Below are 17,510 nucleotides of genomic sequence, written 5' to 3'. Positions count from 1 at the left end.
AGTGTTTACAAAAATTTTACAATGAGGTACAAAAAAATCTTGTTTATGTGATTGGAGTGGCTCTATGATTCATCTGCATCTCATAACAAAAACAAAGGAAAAAAGAACTATGGGGAGTTTCAAAAATCAGAAGTCTTTGATTGGACTATTTGCAGGCACCTTTTTTGTCCACATCTTACTCTTTCATCTTTCATGATCAGTATTTTCTACCTCTTGGACCAAGAAAACTCTGAACATTAACCATGAAAGAGGGAATTTAAAGAGTTTCACTCCTTTTTTCCCACTTTTTGAGCTTTTCTGTTTTCAATTTTCTTCAGGTGTTAGATTGTTTGTATAATCCCACTTGGGCATTTAAAGTAGTCACAAACAGAGTATATAAAGTAATCTAATACATACAAAATCTGGAAACAATTTAAAAGATACAGACATATTTATAGATTGCAAAACTGCACAGTCATTAAAACAACGTTAAGCGAATAACAATGAAAAGACAAAATGTGCACTGCACAAAAGCAGACTTGATATAAAACATGTTACTGAAATGCCCCAGTGAACAGATATGCCTTTAGCTAATTTTCTGAAGTCTGTATAATCAGCAAATCTCAGGTGAGCAGGAAGAGCATTCCATAGGTCAGGTGCCATGGCTTCAAAAACCTGCATGCCCACAGGCAGGTTTGTAAAACAGACAATAATTTTCTGGTATTCAGTTATAGAGTAATGATGGTAGTTTAAAAAAGGAAAAGGTTCGGCTCTGGTAAGGAAGCAAATGTGCTGTCACCAATGATTAATTGTCCAGCCTTTGATTTAAATCCAACCCAATATGGCATTGATTTTATAAAATAAAGCTTGAATTCCTGATGCTGTATGAGTCCTTATCAACCAGTCATCAGGACTGAAACCTCTCAGTTTTAGATATTTACAGATTTACTTTCAGAAGACAAATGTTAACATGTTATTAAAATATATAAATGTATTATGACCTCAAAGCAGAGGTCAGTTATGCTCATTCCTTTAACATTTCCTGTTTGGTCAGTGTTGTTTTGTCAGTTTCTGGGTTTTATTACTTTGGACTAAAACATCTCAACAGCTCTAGGATGGGTTATGATGAAATTTAAAACTGACATTACCCTAAAAACTTGTGTAACCCCATGACCTTTCCCCTAAATCTATGACATTTTGATCCACGTTGCCTGTACTTTATCTTTATTGCTGGTGCTAATGTTACTATATTTATGTTAGCACAGCAGTGCAGCCTGACAGCCACTCGCAAATGTTTAAAAGCAGAGGACCCACTTACAATGACTCATTTAATTCAGAGAAAGCTTTCAGATGGGCAGTATATCCAGCTGAGTTTAAGATTCTTAAATAGAAAGAGTACCACTGTGAAAACCTTATTTGCTATTTTTATTGTTGCTGTCTTGTTAATGTTTTAAGTATGTAAGGATGTACACTAATGCTCGTCTCTTTGGCAGAGCTTGACATTATTGGTATGATTTCACATGATAGAATGAATGGTGCTGAACAACCAGGCAAATTTTCCCCTTCATGTTTCTATTTTACTTTCCTGTTTGAAGAAATGAGTCACGGTTGTAACCCTGCTAGTCCCCACTTATTCCAATCCACATGACAAATAAAGTGCTGTTTGGGCATGCATACATTAAAGTAATTTTTTCAGTTTTGTTCCACTGTGTGTTTTCTCTTGTTGCACTTTTTTTATTCAAACACTGACCTTGTTATGTAACATATAACGATACTGTGGATCATACAATCTGTCTCTAGGCAAAAACGACAGAATTACAGTTATACTTGAACAAGCACAAGGAAATAAATGTTTAAAATGATTAACCCCTCATTGTCAAGTTCATTTAATTTCACACAAACTGTGATGTGACATAAATCGTTTCAGCTATTAAGGGTAAACCAAAAATGTTTGCTAACCGATTTGAATAACAAGAAAGACTGGAGTGAACTCAGTCACCCCCTTGCACTCTTTCTCTCTTTTTTCTGTCTCTCTCTCTTTAACCCAAGTGTTCGCCCTACACTGTAACCATGTACACGTACATGGGGGTTGCTTTTTGTCCCTAGCAGGGAGGCAGATCGCTTCAATATGACTAAGGGGGATCTGCTTTATATCCCCACAGCATGAAAAATGCAGGCATACACAGACTTCTTTCTTTTTTTCCTTTTGAATGTTTAGAAATGATGTTTTTACATCTAGATTTCATCTGTCAGTCAAGGCAAAGGCCATGCTGTGCTTTTGCCAACAAATCAGCACTGCTGGTACAATTACACTATATTTTGATTATTTGTTGTTTCATGATGAAAAAACACAACCCCCGAGGGTACACGTTTCTCTGGCAACCAACAATATATGTCCCTTTTGCTGTATTGTATGGCAGATTTATACAGAATGTGATATTTTCAGGTTCACATTTCAAATGTTTGAGGGCAAACTATACTCATCTCATTTTTATGTGTGGACGTATCTACCTCTTTGATCTTTGTTAACTATAATTATAATCTTTTGTAGTTGTTTTTTGGCCAATTTAAACTTTTGATGTATTAACAAAATATGTAATGGCAGAAATTTGCAAAACAAAAATTTGGTGCTGTGTCTGTTTTCTGTCCAGGAAACATCTACACAATCTGAATTAGAGCACCAAATATCTGTCTATATAGAGCTAAATTTAAATAGTACTTTGTCAATATGGCCTGCCACTCAAACTGTTGATCATCACCTCCCATCATATGTGTCAGCCTATGCTTCATGAATAGACAATGACAGGCAGTGTGTGGGATGTCCCTTTTGATGAATCTGGACTTGTCTTCACTTAGCAACAGCTTATTACTGCCAGAGTAAAAAGGGCTGAAAATACATCATAATCTATTTTATGACAATTGTTGTTTTGGCAAGGCTGCTGACTAACAACCCCCTGGATTAAATGGTCCTTAGAGTGAAAAGACTGGTAAATCTATGGATAAAGACAAGGTGCAAAATACCCTCTGTTTATGATATTACAAGAATAAAACAAAAATATAACTTGTATTCCGACTTTGCTCTGTACTTTGTTGAAGCACTTCAGGCAACAATTATTGCATATGATGCAACACGCTTTATATGCAAGAATGCACACCTATTTTGGGGCAGAACCTCTCAAACTCCATGTGGCTGGATGGGGAACAGCATTGCACAGCCATTTTCAGATCTCTCAGAGATGTTCAATCAGGTTCAAGTCTGGGTTCTGGTTCTGACAGGACATTCACAGAGTGGTCTTGAAGCCTCTCCTTTATTATCTTAGCTGTGTGCTTAGGCTTGTTGTCTTGTTGGGAGATGAACCTTAGCCCCAGTCCGAGGTTGGGGGTATTCTGGAGCAGGTTATCATCAAACATGTACATTGCTCCATCCATCTTTCCCTCTACCCTGACTCAACCCTCCCACTTCTTGCTGCCAAAAAACATCCCCACAGCATGATGCTGCCACCACCATGCTTCACTACAGGGATGATTTTGGCCAGGTGATGAGAGGTGCCTGGTTTCCTCCAGACATGACACTTGGTATTCAGGCTATGGTGTTCATTCTTTGTCTCAGACCACAAGATTCTGTTTCATATGGTCTGTGAGTCGAGTCCTTCAGATGCCTTCTGGTAAACTCCACACAGGGTGTGTTTTTTATTGAGTCCTCTCTACAATACAAGCCTGGAAGAGACCTAGTGGTTCCAAACTTCTTCCATTTAATGATGGAGGATGGAGGCCTCTGTGCTTATTGGGTTCTTCAGTGCCACAGGAATTTTTCTGTACCCTTCCTTGCTTTGACAGGGACTGTCGAGTATGAGACCTTACATAGACAGGTGTGTTCTATGTCCAATTTCATGCCCAGTCAACTGAGTGTCCCACAGATGGACTCCAGTCAAGTTGTAGAAAAATCTGACAAAATGTGGAAATAGGATGTATGTGACCCCTATTTATTTGTGTCATGGCAAACACTGTGAATACTTATGTACTGTATGTTAATGTTTTGTTTTTTATTTTTAAAGCATTTGCAAGAATTTCAAGCAAACTTTCTTTGCATTGTCATTTTGGGGTATTGAGAATAGAATATTGAGGTAAAATGAATTGAATCCATTTTGGAATAAGGCTGTAACATGATGAAACAACTGAAGCATTCACTGGATTATCAGCAAGGGTTCTGCATCATTTTCTGTGAACAAGTGGGTGATTTCTGGAAAGAAACACCGTGGATGAGTTTTTCAGAATTATTTTTTTGGCCTTTGAGCACCACAAGGTCATCTAGTTCATTGTATTTAAGAGAAAAAAACTGTACATATGCTCTCCAAAAATACACCGATCAATAATAAACCCTCTCAATAATAATAAATTTGAAATAGTATTTTTCCATCTCTACCTGACAATGGTTAAGTAGACACTGAAAAAGCAATTTGGGAATAGGGCCAGTGTATTTTCTTATTCTTATTCTACTTATTCATCAACTTAGTATAGCAATTTGTGTTTTTAATTCTGTTCACTTTGCTTTGTTTTTGTGTTTTCAGCTTAGTACTCATACATGTCGTGTACATTCTGTGGCAGCCATATAAACTATGGTTATGTCTATAAACTAGTTTAGATCTATTAGGCCTGTGTTACATAAACCACAGACTTTTAACTAACTAACTGTCATTCTAATTCAGGTAGCTGCACAGATAAAATGTTAAGAGGGTACAGGAAGCTAATGCTGTGGATGAATCAGCATTCTGAGAAATTCCAAAATTGCTGTTGACTCACTGCTATGACTTACTGACACAGCTAAATAGAACATAATTAGTGTTATGTGTTGCACCTGTGCCTTTTCTTATACTTACAGAGAAAAACAGTGCAGAAGGTCTGCTACAAGTGTTTTTGTGCGTTTAATTTTTTTTTTTGTGAGCACTGCATCAATTATATGGAGTGCAATAAAGTCGTGAAAAAAATACTCAATATTTTCACAGGTGCAGGTAGAAGTAATTGCAGGGTTTTGAAATGCTTTGGTTTAATTGTATTCAGAAATTTGATGGGAGAAGTGCATACAATACACAGTTAATGTGTTTTATATGCAAATGTTGTTTAGTTGTGTTACACATTACACATTACACCACAATTAGGATATGTTGAAGATACTGCTGCTCATATTCTTTCGACCTATCTAACTTTCTTCTGTTGGTTGGCTGGCTTGAAAACACTGACTCTACCTCAGTCTCAAAAGTCGGTGTGACTGACCAGGGCAAAGGTTAATAGTCTTTGCTTGGTCTACCTCTATGTCAACGCAGTGCTTTTTTCTTCTGCATTAACTTTGAGATAGGTGTCTTCTGAGAGGGGATATTTGATTGGCTGAATGCTATCCCTGACCTGTTTAACTGAGAATGATCTTCAGTGTGATGTAAAATGCAAACAAGACTCAATACTCTGTAAACACAGATAGCCCCAAGTGACCCTCGTACTGCCCACTCTCTGTTATGTACGTACTTTGTCAGATGCAGCTTACACAGTGAAAGACTAATTACAGCAGCTTAGAGAGCCAGTGCTGCTGCTTTGGGATACTACTTTCAGTACACCAGTTCCACTGTTTCATGATAATTTGACCAAAAACAAATTAACTTGTGATATATCCTTGATGTAAACATGTTATGAAATAATAGCTGACAAGGCAACAATATATTCTATTAACAGATAAACAAATTAAGCACAGGGGTGGGTAGTAATGGATTACATGTAATCACGATTATATAACCCAAATACAAAAAAAGTAAACATAATTAGCCTGAATTAGATTTCCAAGATGTGAGACCAGGTTATAGTTACAGTACTTGATTGTATTTTGATTACTTAGTAAGTAAGTAAAGTTTATTTATATATTGCTTTTCACAGACAAAGCACTGTACAACTGAAATTATAAAAGAATGTTGACAGAAGGAATGATTAAATAGAAAAGGTTTTAACAGTTATTTAAAGAGTCCACAGTCAGCTAAACTGAACTGATGTGGTCAGCACTTACAGAGTCTTGGTTCTTTATATATATTATGTATTCTTTCAAAAATGACAATTTGATATGGAATCCATTGTTTGCCATTTTTAAGGGATTTTACCAACTGTAAGTATCTAGATCAGGATATGTGATTTTAAGTTAAAAACTGTATTTATAATTTGTATGTTTAATGATTTGGCAACATTTTAAACATATGTTTAAACAGGAGAATAACAAAAACACTTATGTAACAATAAATGATGGTTGGGTCTTTTTTCTTCAGCAACTGGGCTTTTTTTTAAAAGGCAAAAATATGAATACATTAACACGGCTGAACTTTTTGTGGCAAACTGTGATTATTCATGCCACATATTTTGATTAAAAAATGTATTGCGAACAAATTCAGAAGCAGCACAGCTTCTGCTGTGATGCTACGTGCATGAAAGCAGAATAATAGCCAAGAAGGAGTTAGAAGGGACAAGGAGAAGGTCTGCCATTAGGAAGTTTTCCCTCAAAGTCTAAATAGCAAGTAAGTTGTTAGATGTTACTACTTTCCTAGATAATTCTAGGTAATTTTGCCTGCCCTTATGGTGTTCCTATAGATTTTTCCAATATAGTCTACATCATATTTATTCCTAAAATTCTTCCCAGACTTAGGAATGACATGTTTTAAATATGTGGAAAGACTTGAAAGAGGGCAGAATTCTTCCCGAAACAGATATGAGCTGTTAAAAACCAGGAGTTGATAAAGTAATATGAATTGATTTTCCTTGTCATGCACATATTTCAGCAGGTTATTTCTCAACAAAACACAAGACACAAAAGCATCAATCAGGCAGGATGCACTCTGACAACAGAGCACATTAGAGTAAATGTTTTCTATAGGCTATGTATCTTGACTCACTAGCAATAATATTAAAAAAGAAATGGTCAGGATCAGTTTTTGAAAAAGGGTAAGGAGACCCACGTAAACTCCCGATGATTACGTCTTATAACTAGAGAAAAACCCACGTTGACTTAATTAAACACCACCGAAGCGGGAAACGTGTTCTCATTTCCTTGCACAGTGCTTATTAGCGACACCGGAAGTGAGTGTAACCAAGCAACGCCCGTCGTTGCCGTGGTAACAATGTTGCCCTCGGGGAAGTTTGTAGCTGCAGAGGTGAAGAGCTATTCTGTACGAGAAACAAATCTAGGCTATAACTTGGCTGTAGTAGTTGAATTCACATATTTATTTTAATTATTCATAAATACGAGTTTTTGTTTTGTTTTGTTTTGCCAGGTGTGCTTTAACTGGCATCTTTAGTAAACGTTAGCTAGATGGAGCAGGATTTAGCCGAGGGTAAAATCATCCGCTCTCATAAACAGAACACAGGCGAAAAATGGATGTTTCTCACCCCTATGGTAAATACCGTTTTTAATACTTTTACGGACGCTTTCCAAACACTACTTAAAGTGTCGATACACGGTTATGTCTGAGCATATTTGCCTGTGTCTTATTAAATAAACACTGTTCAATATTTCTGTAGATCAACAGCTGCAAGTTGCACCTCACGACTGAGAAATCTCTCGTGCCAGCGAGAGCACAAGCGATGGTGAGTCATTCAAAGAGCGCACTGGAATAGTAATGGCTATGTAGCGTAGTTTTCAAGGCGTTTAGAGGTTGGTCTTTTTATCTTTTTTCAGAGTGACTCTCAAGATCATGTAAAAGAAACATTTAACCACTCTGACCTAGGTAGGTTTGACCCACTTAACTCATTCAAGCACTCACCACCCAAGAGGATTTTGTGTGATTCAGCAGCATATTAGCATATATTAATTACTGGGCATGGCTGTGGTTCTCAAACTTTCTCCGGAGATGCCCTGCTTCAGAAGACTATAAAGGTCATCTCGCATCCTACAGTTTTAAAATAAATCATCAACAATAATAAGTATCTATTTTGGATTATAGAGAAATAAAGGTCAACATAATAGTGTCAGCAAAATCTGTTTTGTGCATTTTCCCTTCAGGGTCATATTAATTTAACCAAAGTTTACATCACACATTTCTCTGGTTGTCCACAGCCCACTTGCAGTGGCTTAAAGTCTAATCAGTGGGGCCTGCTCCGCAGTTTTAGAACCACTGACATGCAACTGCTGTGTAAAAATGTTTTCTTTGCACTTATTTACTATATTTTATCTTTTGTAGAAAACAGTTTACATGCAGGCATCCAGAAAAGAGCTGTCCAGGAACTATTTGCAAGTGACAAATGTACATATAGTCAAAAAGTGCTGCTCAGTGGAGCTGCTGTTTCAGATGCTGCATACAAAGCAAGACACAAAGCAAGGAGACAAACCCAGTGTACGGGGGAAACTTTTGGCCAGAATGCCTTAAAAAATGCAAAACCCGCAGGTACTATTCAATTAAAAAATGATGGAATTAAGGTAACCTTTGCATGCACAGTTTTGTAGACATTTTTTATGTTGTGCACTTTGCTTTTGAGTGTACCCTGATTTCAGTTTGTGATATCTATTTCAGGTGATTTTCCTGGATGTAATTACAGTGCTGTGCCTGGTTTTCTCTCCACTCAATTGCCTTTCACATCCAGTTTTCAACGAATTGACTTGGAAAGGTACCCTTTATCTGCCTGTGTATTCTATATTGTCTGTAAAGTGTATGTGTTGTAGTACAGAGTTGTAGTACATTGTTGTCTAGCTTAAAGTCACTGTAAGCTGGAACTATCTTTAACATGTCATAAGTGTCAGCTGTTCTTTGAATCTTTTACCTGCAAAGGCATTCATATTCTTATGACATGCTTATGCCACTGAATTTTATTAACTCAGTCTGACCTTCACAGTCATTATTTGCTGTAGGAACCATGAGACTAACTAAAATGGCAAATGCTTAAGATTGCCACAAGGGAGCAGCAGAGTCTCTTTAAATAACTAACCAGAGTCTCCAGATAAAATGGCAGTCATTCTGACTAAATATTCTACTCACAGACTGAGCAGAAATCAGTCAGTTAAAATGTATATTGAAAAACTGATCTAGTTATTTGAATCATTAACCTGAGCTGACAATATTTGTTTCATCAATTCTGTCACAAAAATCTATAGATTTTATTTAAAGTCTAAATCATGTAATATGTTTTTTTCCCAATACTTTAGACAATCTCTGGAGGAATGCCCACAGTTGGACTTTGTAAAAGAACTGCAGTTTCTCAACCTTCAGCACAATCTAATTACAAAGATCCAACATTTGTCACATTTGCAGCAGCTGGTTTTACTGAATTTGCATGACAATCACATCAGTGACATGACCGGCATTGAAGTTCTGAGGTCTCTCAGGATCCTCATACTGGGGAAGAACAGGTTAGTTGCCATGACAGGAAGTGTAAACAAACAAAGACAGCACAGATAGTACAATTATAGAATTATGAAGCTTATTTTAGTATGATAAAACCTTAATTGACTTTGGCAATGTGCAGTTCAGTTGTACTAGTGCAAGATAACCAGTTGAGTAGCTTTATTGTTCTTTAGTTAAACATCTCTAATAACATGCTCAATATGCAATCAAAGTTGCAGCATTTATTAATAGTTAAAAGGGGTTCAGCAGTGCTGCCATGAAATGAAAATGTTGTTTACATTTAGCATTTAATACATTTGAATTAACTAGGTACGGCTACATGGTCAGCATCAGAAATGATTAAACCCAGTTTCATTTGAAAAGCAATCATCCTAGTGACATTTTTGTTTCAAAAGGTCAGCATGTTCTGGGTCAAAGTCACATCTTTTTGACATAAAGATCTTACAGGTGAACTCTGGCATTTCTTCCACTTTCTTTCAAACATGACATTTGTCTTTGCAAATCAGTATCTGAGGTCATAGTAACTGAACAGTAAGAAATGCCTCTACTTTATTTGTTGCCATTTTCAAAAGACCACAGCAAATTATTGTTCAGTGTTATATGATCTCCATCCATATGGAGAGCTCTGAGCAATATATTACTGGATATTATCTGTACTGCTGCTGTTCCCTCCAAAACTGCAACCATTTTAAATTTTTCTTGTTGGTTTTTCATTGAGCCAGAATTAACATAATACGTGTTACGTAACTGTTGCCACACTACAGACAAATTCTGTTTCATGTTGTGTTTTCCCATTATGTGTCACATTTTTCCTTATACTTTGCAGAATTCATGAAATCTGCTGCCTGGACAGCTTGTCTAAACTGAATATGTTGGATTTGCATGACAATCAGGTGCTGTTCCTTTACCGTCATCCCTCCTACAGGACATGTATATTAAGCAGTGTTAATTTAGTTGCCAGTGGTGTAAAGGCTGATCATGGTTGTAGGCTTCAAAGTTCAGTACGAGCTGATTGACTCTTCCATGTTCTAAACCATGTATTAGGAGCAGTTAATTCGCTTTGATACTGAGGTTTGTTTTTAAAGCCAGAAATCTGGCTCGTTGTTTTGGGCACTTAACTTCAGCATTTCACATAGTTCACAGCACTCTAAGAGAAGAAAGCACTGAAAACCATCAGAACCCACAAGCTGTTGTCTAATACCTACTCCCACATTAATTTCCTCAGTGGCCATCGCATAATTTATCGAACAGATGCAACTGTTTTTTTTTATGTTTTCAGCACTGGGTAATGTTTTTAGCTCTTGCAGATTATAGTGTTCCTAAATTAATGTATGTCTCAATCTATTATTATCTATTATTATACTGTTTTGTTCCTTGAGAATAGCGCCAGCTTAATGATATTAAAAGCCCGAGCAGTAAAATTATGTCAAATGAGAATTTTAACAGCTAATGGAAAAGGAAGACAACATAGAAAGGCTTCCCTTGGTCAAATTAGTGTTTTGCCAGAATGCCGCCTACACCCCTCCTCAGAGAGCTACTCCAGAGCTCTGGTAAGGCTTGCTCTCTTTCTGAGGTCGGTTGCTCTTTACATGAGCAAGCATTACAATTGCTATTCAATGATTGTTAGTTTTAAGTTATTTTTCCTGACAGAGATTTCTCTGTTGCCTCAACAGTGTTGACTTGTGCTTCCTAACTACATCTATATAGTTCATTTTAGCAGTTTTTATAATCTTACAGTTGAATTAACAATGAAACTTCTTTAGCTCTTTTGCTCTTACTTGTAATGCAAGCACATTATATTTAGGCTCGTACTCTGGCAGACACCTATTGTGAAGCAGATGATAAATCTATCATTCTCACAGGGCCAGTTTGTCTTTCAAACACTGAACTTAAAACCTTCTGTTTTGTGCAGCTCAATAACTGTTCAGTCATATTTTTAACACATTTTCCAAACTCACAAGAGATCTGACCACCCAAATGTATTTTGAATTGCTGCATAATGATAATTCAAGATTATGAAGTGGATGAATTATAGTTGTTGTTTAGTGACTTTTGGCCATAGAACACCAGCTGCTTGTCTTTTTTCCCTCTTTTGACCACAAGTTTTGCATCACTGTTATCCTTTCTTCCCCCGATCCTTGAGCTGGGAAGATCACAAACATCTAAAACTCAGCCATTTTACCCATTTATTGCTGTACCAGCGAGAGGTTTCTTTTCCAGTTTGCTGGAGCTATTCAGAATGAGATATTCTCTCTGGGAGTCGGCCTTCAACCCACTCAGTCTCAGTGACCAAGTCTTGGGGTTACAATGTGACCTGAGATTGTTGAATAACCAGTTCTTTACTTAGGCTGTGATGTTTTCCACTTCAACAGTTTGACTTAAATGTTCTCAAGAAATAGCTGAGAATGCCCTGTGGGGTCACTGAATTGAAAAACAAAAAATATCACTCTCTTAGAGAAGTTGGCTAAAGTCATGTAGAACTCTCACTCCTACAAATGATGATGTTGATTAAGTTTGACTCTGTCTGCCATGTTTGGTTGGCACATCACTCTGGGATGAGGTGAAGTTAAGACAGGATTTCCCCACAAGAATATCCGTGACCAACGATACTTGTGACACATACTTATTTTTCCTATGTCATTTGAAATAAACATACCAAGTATGTTAGAAGAACAGGCTTTTACCTGTGAGACAGAAGCCTCTTGCCAAACTCCGGGTCCTGACCTTCTTCACTGGAAATCACCAAATTCATGGTCTGTAACTCAAGATTCTCATATATTTTAGAATGGGGCTATCCAAAATCTATTTCAGTGTGTACAGAGATACAGAGTTTATGAATTCATATCCATGTTTATGAATTCATATCCATGTGTCTGTCCCTTGTAAAGGTTATGTCCTTTGATTTTAAAATGCGTGTTACAGAACAGTTAGTTTTATCAGTTCCCAAAGTGAGATATAGGTAAAAAGTCTACACTTGCCCCTTTGTTTAATGATTCTCAGCAACATTGGTCAGGGTGGCGCGATTGTTTAATTTTCACTTCCACAATGCAGACTGTATTTCGGGCCAAAATTCATAATCTATTTATTTCTATTTTAATGAACGCCTATCTAAGCTCCCAAAACAAGATATAAATCAGATGCAATGTATGCTGTGGTGCTGACTAAGATCATACTGCAGTGTTTTTGAAAAAAACTAAAAAAAATGTCTCTTTAGCTTTTACATTTATAAACACTGATATTTCAGACCATCTGAAAAGATATCCTACAAAGACAAGAACTTTTTTAGTCTCATGTTCAATATAGATTTTCAATCCATTTGTCCTGTTTACCATTTAAACAGCAGTTATGTTTGGATTTTGCGTTTTCACAGAATCATCAACTCATAAAGCATTGTCCGCCTTTTATAAATGTTTATAGTGTGCACAGTAGGAATAGGCAAATACATCACCATCTTGATAACAGCCACTGGGGATTCGTGTGAAGTATTAAAAATGTCACTCTGACTCTGAGGTTTATAAATTATTTTCTCCAAGCAGTGTGATGGAGAAGGTGGGGTAAGATTCCACCGCTGACTGACTCTTAGTTATTTTTTTTTGCTTTCATGATTTGGTTACCCAGACAGCATTATGGAGTGTCATTTTAGAGAAAGTTTTTCAATTGTACAATTCAAGTATGTTATACTCTGCTAATCCAGCCGGTGCTCTGTTCCTCACTGCATATAGAATTGGGTAATATATGATATGATTGCTCTTTTACATGCATTTTAGTTTTGTTTTGAACTAATTTTGTCTCACTGTGCTTTCCTTTAGATCTGCAGGATAGAAAATGTATCTCATCTGAGCGAATTAAGAGTGTTGAACCTAGCAGGAAACAACATCTCCAAAGTGGAAAACTTGCAGGGTCTTGACTCTTTGACTGAACTGAACCTACAGCAGAACTGCATCTCTGTTGTGGTGAGGGTACTCTTTTCCAACTAATTATAGATCTTTGTGTGTAAGTGTTTTGCATGCGTACTGCCCTTTTCCTTCAGTGTGTGAATGTGTGTGTGAATGGGTGGATGACTGAACGTGTAAAGCGCTTTGGGGTCCTTAGGGACTTAGGCAAAGCGCTATACAAATACAGGCCATTTACCATTTACCATTTCATGTTAAAAAACAAACAAAAAAACCCACTTCCTGCTTTTTGGCTTTTCTTTCTGTTCCCTTCTTCAGTTCCCTTATTTCCATCAGTTTGAAAGTACAAATACAAAAATGTTTGCACGCTGAGATCTTACATTGTGCATTGATTTAACTTAGCTATATCCGACTTGCAGACCCTAGTGTGATGCAGCACACAGCTATATCCCAACACTACAGCTACCCTGTGGTTCTTTGAAGTTCCTGCAGCTACCAATTAATTTTTTTCTTATTACTGTTCAGAAAATGTGCCTCTGAAGATGAAAGCAATAGCAATTGTACTTTATCTTTCATGTTCAAATTACCACTTGTGGACCAGGTCCCTTGGATGGTTACTGTTACCTTTGCTGTGATACAACATATCAGTTTTTACAGTCACAAAATAACAAAAATAAAAATAGCATTAATGGAATCTTTGTGAGAAAGTGGTGGTGAAGTATATCACTGTTGGTGTTACCTAGGGAGACATAGCTCATTACCGACAACCTCCCACCGACTTTCTGGCACGCTGAAAGAGAAACTGGATATTCTAAACACGGAAACTTACTCCCTTTGGTTTCTATAGTTTTAATCTGATAAACACAACAGTACATGCCAAAACAGGCCCCTTCATTTGTATGCAAATCCCCTAAGCCCTTTCCTGCTTTTTAGGATAGAAAATAAAAAGGGAATTCAACATTTTGAATCAGCTGAAAGCCCTTCCCGTCACTCATCCTGTCGTCTGCCTGCAATTTCTGATCACAAAACACTTCCAGTCCTAATTATCAGATGTTGTATTTTATTTGATACACAGGAGAGGAAAAATGCTACCCCTCAGCAGTTTCGGTCTCTGTCATTATTGCTGCTTGCTGCCAAGTGCTTATACCTTGCACAAACTAAATAACCACGTTCCAGGTGCTCAGGTTTTCTCTCTGTCATGAAAGGGAAAGCAGATAAAAAGTGAAATTCTTAACCTGAAAAAACACTGTCACTGTCTTTCTTTGAAAGCAACTCTTAAACTTGATTACTTTGCACCCAGTCATCCATACTTCCTCTTAGGTGTTCCTTTCCATTATGAAATTCACTGCGTGTCACTAAGGGATCCATTTTATATTTTTGGCAGTGGGAATGATGATTTGTTTGAAAGAAAAGCACAGTCAGCTTGAGCAGTGATAAAGCAGTCTAAGAGAAAAAGTCATGGCACTGGCAGACTGACTTTATGCATTAACAGAAGGGTTTGTCTGTGAGCCAAAAGACTATACCATCATCAAAACATAGAAAAATGTAGAAACTCCTTAATGCGCTTTGATTGTTAGAATAATAGATAATGTAGAATAATTAACTCAATATTGTGTGTGTGTGTGTGTGTGTGTGTGTGTGTGTGTGTGTGTGTGTGTTACAGTAGGTGAGTTTTACCTTTTATATATTGACACGGTTTATGGGAAGGAGGATTTTTGGATGTTCCTGAGTAAATAGCTTGAAGTGTTTCCCAAAACAGGTCAGTAAACAGTAACAGCAACTTAGTAATGTCTAAGTTTTTCCAGTATGACCTGGGAACATGGAAACTGTGTGTTATGTTCAACTGTTGTTACAGGGAGAAACTCTTAACTTCTACAACTTAAAATCCAAGTGAGTACCACAAAATGTTTTGGCTGATATGTGAAGTGTCTCAAAGGTCATGCAAGAATAACACAGGAGTGTTCCCAATGTCACAGCATCTGCAGTTCTAATGCACAGTCGCATAAACCAGATGAAATCACATCTCAAGCCTGTGCTATTGAAGGAACATCCACAAAACCCACCAGCTTACGGTCTTAGAAACCCCCCCAGCAGCCACATGTACTTGTGTTTACATGAGCAGCTTTCATGCTCTTTTGTGATGTGTTGGTGTTGCATGCAGACGAGACAGCGGTGATGAGAGGTTTTTCTGTGTTTATTGAATAATGCCTCAGCCAGAGCTGAGTATGAGTGTGAAAAATGAAGACACGCAAGCTGTCAGTAAGGAGAGGGTGGAGCTGGGATAAAGAGGTGAAGGCACGGGCACACAGATACATAAATACACACCCGCAGGCATACAGGCAAACAAGAACACACACACACACACACACACACCGCTCTACCCAGCCTCATAAGAGATCCTGTCAGCTGATTGGTTCTGATCAGTCAGGTTTTCTAAAAAAGGACCACATTGGTGGGCGATTGTTATGCAGCTCATCAGCTCAGTGATGACATCATTCTGTCTGAGACAGGGCTGCTATATTTAGTTTCAGACAGCCAGGAGTGGCTGCTGCTTCACTAGCATCCATACAAAAGCAGGCATAGACAGAGACTGTAAATGTGGTTGATGGTCGAGTACTGGCTAGCACTGCATAGCATGACTTGCATTTGTCTATCTATCTATCTATCTATCTATCTGTCTATCTATCTATCTATCTATCTATCTATCTATCTATCTATCTATCTATCTATCTATCTATCTATCTATCTATCTATCTATCTATCTATCTATCTATCTATCTATCTATCTATCTATCTATCTATCTATCTATCTATCTCAGTTCTATTGAATTATCTCCTTTGAGCAAAAAGATCACACAACATAGACCTGTGTTGTTAGATGTTGTTTTAGTAGATTGTTTCATTACATATACCGCACAGAACCCACGTTATGCGCCAATTAGAAATTTGAGTTTAGGACCCTGATTTAGTGTTTACTAACTCCTTGTCTCACCACTATTTCATGCACATTAGAAAAATCCACATGAAAAAATAACATGATTGGAGAAAATAACTTTCCACACTGAGGAAAAGCCATATTGCTGAGTTAACTATTTAAATATTTCTAATCAATATTTTTGGTTTTCCATGATGCAGAAGTCTAGATAAGGAGGCATAGTGTAAACTAATGTAAACTAATGTGTTAAACAAGCTAAAACATCTTGCTAAAATTTCATGCAGAACTTAAAAATTAAGTGTAGGTTGTTACTAGCTTAAAAAGCCAAGTTGTAAACATTAAATGTTTCTTTTAACTGAGTTTTGATGTGTTTAATTGTAGGGGAGGAACTGCTCAGTGATGCAGTGGTTACCATTGTTAGCACTGTGTCTGTATGGATTTTCTCTGGGTACTCCACCTTCCTCCAGGTGATCTTTGGCATTGGCCTTGCGATTTTGGTGTTGGTCATGTGATAGACTGATGACCTATCTAAGGTGAACCCAGCCTATTGTCAGCAGGAAAAACCTCCTCCCTAGTTTTTCTGTAGAAATCTTTCACAGTTATCAGTATCTCTAGCACTACTGCTGATGTTGTATACCCTACTACTCTATCTGTAATAAATATACTGTACTCAGCTTGTTGGCCTTATATGCAATTGATAACGCAGTGTTGCATAACTGTGTTATATCTATATGCTTGTGTGGGAGGGAATTTTGTGGATTTCTAAATGACGAAACCTGCCTGCACTGTTCTTCTGCAGGGGTGCTAGCATGACCTGAACACCAGTCTAACCTCCTAATAGAACAGAGCCTAGCAGGAAACTGAAGGAGGTTTGTGAGGCGTTGGCTGCAGTGTGGGTGGACAGTGACGCAGCCCAGTCATACTGCTGATGGGAGTGTCCTCTTTGCTTCCAGTATATCCAACATTGTCCAGCGACACACATAAAGAAAGCCCAGACCTTGATACTAGAGAATGTGATTTACCCCATGCTGTCGTCCAAGTAGTTTATGTGATTATGACATTGCACTTGTCCCTGTGTGTCCAATTCAGCGTGCCAGCTGCCCAGCTGCTGCTTTTCCCCCACCCCCTCAGTAAATTGTGCATCGATTTTTGATGCTGAGCCTGCCTGATGGTAAAACTCTCCACATCCCTGTCAGTTTCCACTGAATTTTCTCCAGCTATTGCATGAGGTGCACTACCTTAGTTAGCTGCTCGCTTTATATCACTATGCTTTCCACTGAGCATTTCAAGTTAGCTTCCTGCAGCAGGGGATCTCTGCATTAGCGCAGCACATTCTCCACT

The 17,510-nt window shown here is 37.6% G+C and overlaps 1 protein-coding gene across 2 annotated transcripts in view; it reads left to right on the top strand.

Moving 5' to 3' along the window:
- The first annotated feature begins 7,144 nt into the window (after window positions 1-7,144).
- Window positions 7,145-17,510, top strand: part of LOC116325598 (leucine-rich repeat-containing protein 49) — a 32,974-nt gene continuing 22,608 nt past the window's right edge. The window contains exons 1-8 of one of the 2 annotated variants that reach the window (XM_039612908.1): window positions 7,145-7,399; window positions 7,525-7,590; window positions 7,682-7,730; window positions 8,184-8,387; window positions 8,514-8,607; window positions 9,143-9,346; window positions 10,168-10,234; window positions 13,151-13,294. In XM_039612908.1, coding sequence (XP_039468842.1) covers window positions 7,316-7,399; window positions 7,525-7,590; window positions 7,682-7,730; window positions 8,184-8,387; window positions 8,514-8,607; window positions 9,143-9,346; window positions 10,168-10,234; window positions 13,151-13,294 — 912 coding nt within the window. In that variant the 5' untranslated portion in view covers window positions 7,145-7,315. Of the gene's footprint in view, window positions 7,400-7,524; window positions 7,591-7,681; window positions 7,731-8,183; window positions 8,388-8,513; window positions 8,608-9,142; window positions 9,347-10,167; window positions 10,235-13,150; window positions 13,295-13,384; window positions 17,341-17,510 lie in introns of those variants that run through there. The other variant, XM_039612917.1, reaches the window with a different exon arrangement.

The sequence above is a fragment of the Oreochromis aureus genome, linkage group 1 (genome assembly GCF_013358895.1).
Source record: "Oreochromis aureus strain Israel breed Guangdong linkage group 1, ZZ_aureus, whole genome shotgun sequence".
Lineage (NCBI taxonomy): Eukaryota > Metazoa > Chordata > Actinopteri > Cichliformes > Cichlidae > Oreochromis > Oreochromis aureus.
This window is presented reverse-complemented; position numbering and strand designations above follow the sequence as displayed.